Source organism: Raphanus sativus, chromosome 4 (genome assembly GCF_000801105.2).
Source record: "Raphanus sativus cultivar WK10039 chromosome 4, ASM80110v3, whole genome shotgun sequence".
In the NCBI taxonomy this organism is placed as follows: domain Eukaryota; kingdom Viridiplantae; phylum Streptophyta; class Magnoliopsida; order Brassicales; family Brassicaceae; genus Raphanus; species Raphanus sativus.
In genome coordinates this window covers 23,436,876-23,442,926 of record NC_079514.1, presented here as the reverse complement: position 1 = coordinate 23,442,926, position 6,051 = coordinate 23,436,876, and the positions used below count along the sequence as shown (strand labels likewise).

The 6,051-nt window shown below is 50.3% G+C and overlaps 1 protein-coding gene across 1 annotated transcript; it reads left to right on the top strand.

Annotated features, from left to right (window-relative positions):
- Positions 1–619: 619 nt before the first annotated feature.
- LOC130511215 (uncharacterized) lies at positions 620–1,999 on the top strand. The gene has a single exon (XM_057008101.1). The coding sequence runs from the start codon at positions 620–622 to the stop codon at positions 1,997–1,999; it is 1,380 nt and encodes a 459-aa protein (XP_056864081.1).
- The last annotated feature ends 4,052 nt before the right edge of the window (positions 2,000–6,051 follow it).

Below are 6,051 nucleotides of genomic sequence, written 5' to 3'. Positions count from 1 at the left end.
CCCTAAAAGACCAACTTGGAGAACACTCCAAGCAACTACAGCAAAGCGCCGAGAAGCTAGACGCCATAGAGGCGGAGAATCTTGTCCTCCGACAAGAGAACCATACCCTCAGTGAAGCTAGCAACAAGCAAAAGCGGTTCCGGACTAAGGTTCGACCCATGGCTTCACTCTACACCCCACGCGATGGTGAAGAAGTACCTCGTCGACCCGCCTCCACCGAAGACGAACCCGAAATCCGAGGAGCCGCGAACGATGGGACCCGAGTACAAGTGGATAGCGATTCCGATACGGAGGACGAAGAATACTCACCCGATGATCCTGGGATCTCGATCCGGCTCTAGCAGCCTACTTAGAAAGAGTGGTTTCCGAAAGGTTCGACACCATTCAATCTATGGTAGAAAGGCTCCCAGGGGTAGCTCCTCCTATTCAAAGGAGCAATCAGGGGTCCTACTCCGATACACCTTTCGTGGAAGAGATTGCTTCAGTAGAGATGCCAAGAAAGTTCTCTTTCCCGAGCATAAAGATGTAAGAAGGTACCGGGGATCCCGACAATCAAATCGCCCAATACAAGCAACGCATGCTAGCAGTAGCAATCCCTCGGGATGCACGGGAAGCTACCATGTGCAAAGGATTCGGATCAACCTTGATCGGCCCTGCTCTCCAGTGGTATAACACCCTGCCTACCAAATCCCTCAAATCCTTTGCAGCCCTTAGCGATAAGTTCGTAGAGCAGTTCGCCAGCAGCCGTGACCTAGAGAAGAACTCAGATGATCTCTATGAGATCCTCCAGCACAGGAATGAGCCCCTTCGTTCCTACATAGCGCGCTTCAACCAAGCGAAGGTGGCTATCCCTGAGTGCAATGCTGATACGGCTATCTCAGCCTTTAAGAGGGGTCTACTTCCGGAGGGAGATCTTTACAAAGAGCTGATCAAATACAAGTGCAAGATTATGGAAGACGTACTGTCTCGTGCTTGGGCTCAAGTAAGGTGGGAAGAAGACTTTGCTAGTAGGGCCAAAGCCGGTCCGAAGTATGATCAGAAGTCATCAAAGCCTACTAGGAGCGACCGCGATGAGCCCTCTCACCCCAAGTCCGCTAGGGAGACTAGTAACCCGAACAGGGACATGTACCAGCATCGACCTTTGCCTAGATCCGAAGGAATGATGGTGTCTACTTGGCCTGACATCTCCCATCTTGCGATATCCAAACCGGAACTGATCGGCGTCCTGCGACAAATGGGACCTCAAGTCAAGTGGCCTCCTAAGATGAAGGCCGCAGAGGCTAATCGAAACCCCAAGCGATGGTGCGAGTTTCATAGTTATCACGGTCACACTACGGAGGACTGTATAGCCCTGAAGATGGAAGTCACCGAGCTCCTCAAGAAAGGCTATCTAAGGGAGTTCCTCTTGGATAAGGCCAAGAACCTTCTAAATAAGGAAGGTCCCGGTCTCCCTATCGAAGCTGCTCCCGCGTTGCCACCGCAGCAAGATCGGGTGATCCATATCATCTCAGGTGGATCAGAGGTAAGCGGAATCAGCAGTGCCGCTGCCAAGAGGAGTACCTGCAACGCCAGGAACGGCCAAGAGTCTGAGGGTCCTAAGCGCCTACTCCTCGGAACAGACGAGATCAGGTTCACTGCAAGGGAACAGGAGAGGGTCCTGGCTCCTCACCACGATGCTCTTGTCATTTCACTTACCATAGCAAACTGCTTGGTCAAGCGAATACTAGTAGACAATGAGAGCTCCAGCAACATAATCTTCCATTCGGCTTTCGCCGACCTAGGGTTGGAACCTACAACTCTAACCAGAAAGGCGACTCCCCTTGTAGGCTTCAGTGGAGAAGTCAAGCAAACCCTAGGAGAGGTCCTTCTCCCCGTGTACGCCGAGGGGGTAAACCAAGCCACAAAGTTCCTAGTCGTCGACTGCCCTTCATCATACAACGTGATATTGGGAAGGCCTTGGATCCACGACATGGGAGCCGTACCTTCAACTTTGCATTAGCTGGTCAAGTTCCCAACCCCCTGGGGCATTAAGGCGGTCAAGGGACATCAAGAAAATGCTAGGTCCTGCTATCAGACCACCCTTAAGGGGAAGACCCAGGTCTTATAGCAATTACAGAAAAGGCTTCCGGCCCCGCATACCGAAGAACCGGAAGTGGAAGAAATGGATGAGGTTCCACTCACGGAAGGGGACTCGATCCGAAACTTAAAGATAGGCTCCAAGCTTCCGAAAGGCCTAAGAAGGAGATTGGTCGACTTCCTGAGATCCAACTCCGATTGCTTTGCCTGGTCTCATGAGGACAAGCCTGGGATTGACCCCGATGTCATCATGTATCAACTCAAAGTGGATCCAATGCATCCTCCTGTCAGACAGAAGAGGAGGAAGTTCGCTCCTGAAAGGGACGAGATAATCAACGAAGAGGTCAAGAACCTACTAGACGCCGGGTTCATACGAGAGGTGCAATAACCAGAATGGCTATCTAACATAGTGGTCGTTAGGAAGAAGAACGGGAAGTGGAGAGTCTGTATCGACTTCACGGACCTTAATAAGTCCTGTCCTAAAGACCCCTTCCCTCTGCCTCACATCGACAAGCTAGTCGACGCAACTTCTGGTCATCAGCTAATGAGTTTCATGGATGCGTTCTCCAGATATAACCAGATCCTAATGCATCCTGACGTCCAAGAGAAGACCTCATTCATGACCTCAAGGGGTATCTACTGTTACAAGGTTATGCCTTTCGGATTGAAGAACGCCGGCTCGACCTATCAAAGGCTTGTCAACATGATGTTCGCCGATCAGATAGGGTAGACCATGGAAGTTTACATTGATGACATGTTGGTAAAGTCCCTGGATGCCGAGGACCATATCTCACACCTTCAACAAGCCTTCACCACTCTCAGGAGGTACAACATGAAGCTAAACCCTTCAAAGTGCTCGTTCGGAGTAACCTCTGGAAAGTTCCTAGGGTACATAGTCACCCACAGGGACATTGAAGCAAACCCAGAGCAGGTGAGGGCGATCCAGGTGATACCTTCCCCTCGCAACGTCAAGGAGGTGCAAACACTGACAGGAAGGATGGCCGCCTTGAGCAGGTTCATCTCCATGCTATCCGACAAGTCGCATGCCTTCTTTGAAACATTAAAGGACCCCAAGGACTTCCAATGGACCGACAAATGTGAGCAAGCCCTATCCGATCTCAAGGCCTATCTCACTACTCCACCTCTCCTCTCAAAACCCTTGGAAGGTGAGGTCATATTGCTCTATTTGGCTGTATCGGAACATGCGGTCAGTGCGGTCCTAGTAAGGGAAGAAGGAAGGAAACAGCATCATATCTACTACGTGAGCAAATCTTTACTAGACGCGGAGACCCGCTATAGTCACCTCGAAAAGCTGGCCCTTGCCTTAGTTAACGCTGCTCGAAAGCTACGCCCCTACTTCCAGGCTCATCAAATCGTGGTGGTCACCTCCTTCCCCATCAAGGCAGTCCTTCATAAGCCGGAAGTGTCTGGACGACTAGCAAAATGGGCTATAGAGCTGGGGGAATACGACGTGATCTTCCGGCCTGCAACAACCATCAAATCGCAAGTCCTAGCAGATTTCGTAGCTGAATTCTCTCCTGCCATGCATCCAGCTCTGGAACAAGAGGTAAAGCTTCGTGATAGCGAAGGGGAGAAAGGAGAATGGACACTATACGTTGATGGATCTAGTAACGTAAGGGGCGCAGGCGTGGGACTAGTCCTAACTTCCCCCACGGGGGAATCAGCCTCAAGGGCCGTACGTTGCAACTTCAAAGCAACGAACAACGAAGCTGAGTATGAAGCTCTAATAGCAGGGCTGACACTCGCCAAACAAATGGGGGTAGAAGACATCCAGATTTTCAGCGATTCACAATTGATCATAAGCCAAGTCCAAGGAGACTATCAGGCGAAAGATCCGAGTATGATCAGATACCTATCCGTGGCTAAGCGACTACTCGACAGGTTCCGACATTGTAAGCTCACCCAGATCCCTAGGGAGCACAACTCCCAGGCTGACGCTCTAGCTAATCTAGGGTTCGCCTTAGAAACTACAAGTCATATGATCATCCCACTACTGGTACTCCAATGGCCCGCGACCGAAAAGGAGACGGAGCCTGAAGAAGTATCCGTGGTAGACGAAGGAGAGACCTGGATGACGCCCATCCTGAACTATCTAAGGTACGACACCTTGCCTGAAGATCGAGACGAAAGTGGGAAGATAAGGCGCCAAGCTGCAAACAAGGTGCAAGCTGCAAACATTCATGAAGGAGAATGTGGTTCCCATTCTAGTGGTCGGAGCCTGGTACTCAGAGCCAGAAGGGCATGATACTATTGGCCAACCATGGCGAGGGACTCCCTCAAACAGGCCAAGCTCTGTAGCCAATGCCAGAAGCCCACGTCAATCTCCAACCTTCCACCAGAGAACCTCAAATCGCTAAGTTCTCCTTGGCCCTTCCGAAAGTGGGGGCATGGACATCGTAGGGAAATTCCCTATGGCACCGGGGCAAAAGATCTTTCTCCTAGTCGTGACAGATTATTTCACAAAGTGGGTAGAAGCTGAAGCACTAGCCAAGATAACGGATCTTCAAATCAGGAAATTCCTATGGACTAACGTGATCACACGCTTTGGAACGCCCCATGAGATCGTCACAGACAACGAACCCCAGTTCACAAGCTACAACTTCCGTAAGTTCTGCAAGGACCGGAACATCAAGCTTTCCTATTCAGCACCGCGACACCCCCAATCTAACGGTCAAGCCGAATCCACTAATAAGACAGTGGTGATCATGCTCAAGAAGCGCCTAGAAGACGCCCACGGGTGATGGGCAGAAGAGCTACACGAAATCGGACAACCCTGAAGACGGCTACCCAGGAGACTCCCTTCTCCCTTGTCTATGGTACTAACGCGGTAATGCCCACAGAGGTGCACGTAAGGACCACAGTCTCTGAATTCCTTTCCCAGGAGGAGAATAACGAGCTAATGTCCCTGAGTCTAGACCTACTCGATGAAAAGAGGGAGGCGGCCAGCCTTAGAAATGCGTCCTACCAGTTGAAAGTAGCCAAGACCTACAACAAAAAGGTCAGATCCAAAACCTTCCAGAAAGGGGATTGGGTCCTAAGGCGAGTCTGTGACCACACAAGGGACAAATCAGCCGGAAAAATCGCTCCTGGATGGGAAGGTCCCTACAAGGTAATAGAGGTGCAAGGGGCAGGAGCCTATAAGCTGGAAGGCAGCGACGGTAAGGTCCAACCCAACTGCTGGAATGCCTTGCACCTCAAATTCTATCACTTCTAAAGTAAGATCCCCGGATCAAGCTTTATATACTACTACTATTATTATGATATATTTAAGTACACTGGTTTCCTACTCCTATGTATGCGATAACGTCTCCGGACTAAGCTTATAAAATACATTATTAGTTACGGCTAAAGGGGCTATAGGAACTCCAATGCACTTAAAGGGGCATACTAGCTACGTCAGGTCCTAAGGGATCTTAGATCTTAGCAAACCCCATATATACTAGTGAGACTACTCACATGGGTGTACGACATATAAGGAACGGGTCTGATCAACCCTATTACATTGTCTGCACCTCGGGCCCTGCGTAAAGGCTATAAGTCCAAAAGTTACGTGGGGACCACCGTACTAGTGCTACCCAAACCCTGTGTTAAAGACGCCACGAGCTAAATACACGCAGGGGGCATGACGTACACTGCAAAGTACTGTAATCAGATGCTGACGGCTGATATGAAGGGAGCAAATGTGCGAAAATACCGGTTAGAACCAAGATTTAATACTTATCTAGACGTGGAAAGTAGTGTGTCTGGTGTGAAGTCGCTCCGCGGGGCATGCCCACGCCAGACCACAGTAAGTCTTAGCGTGACCTTTTTTGTAGAAAGGTGGAGTGCAGCATTGAGATTCACGAGAGTGGCCTATACCTCCGGGTGGCAGAATGCGGTTTCTCAATAACAGATCGGTAGTGGTTCCCCCATGGGGAGCAAAATACGATCACAAACCTCCCATAACACATACGG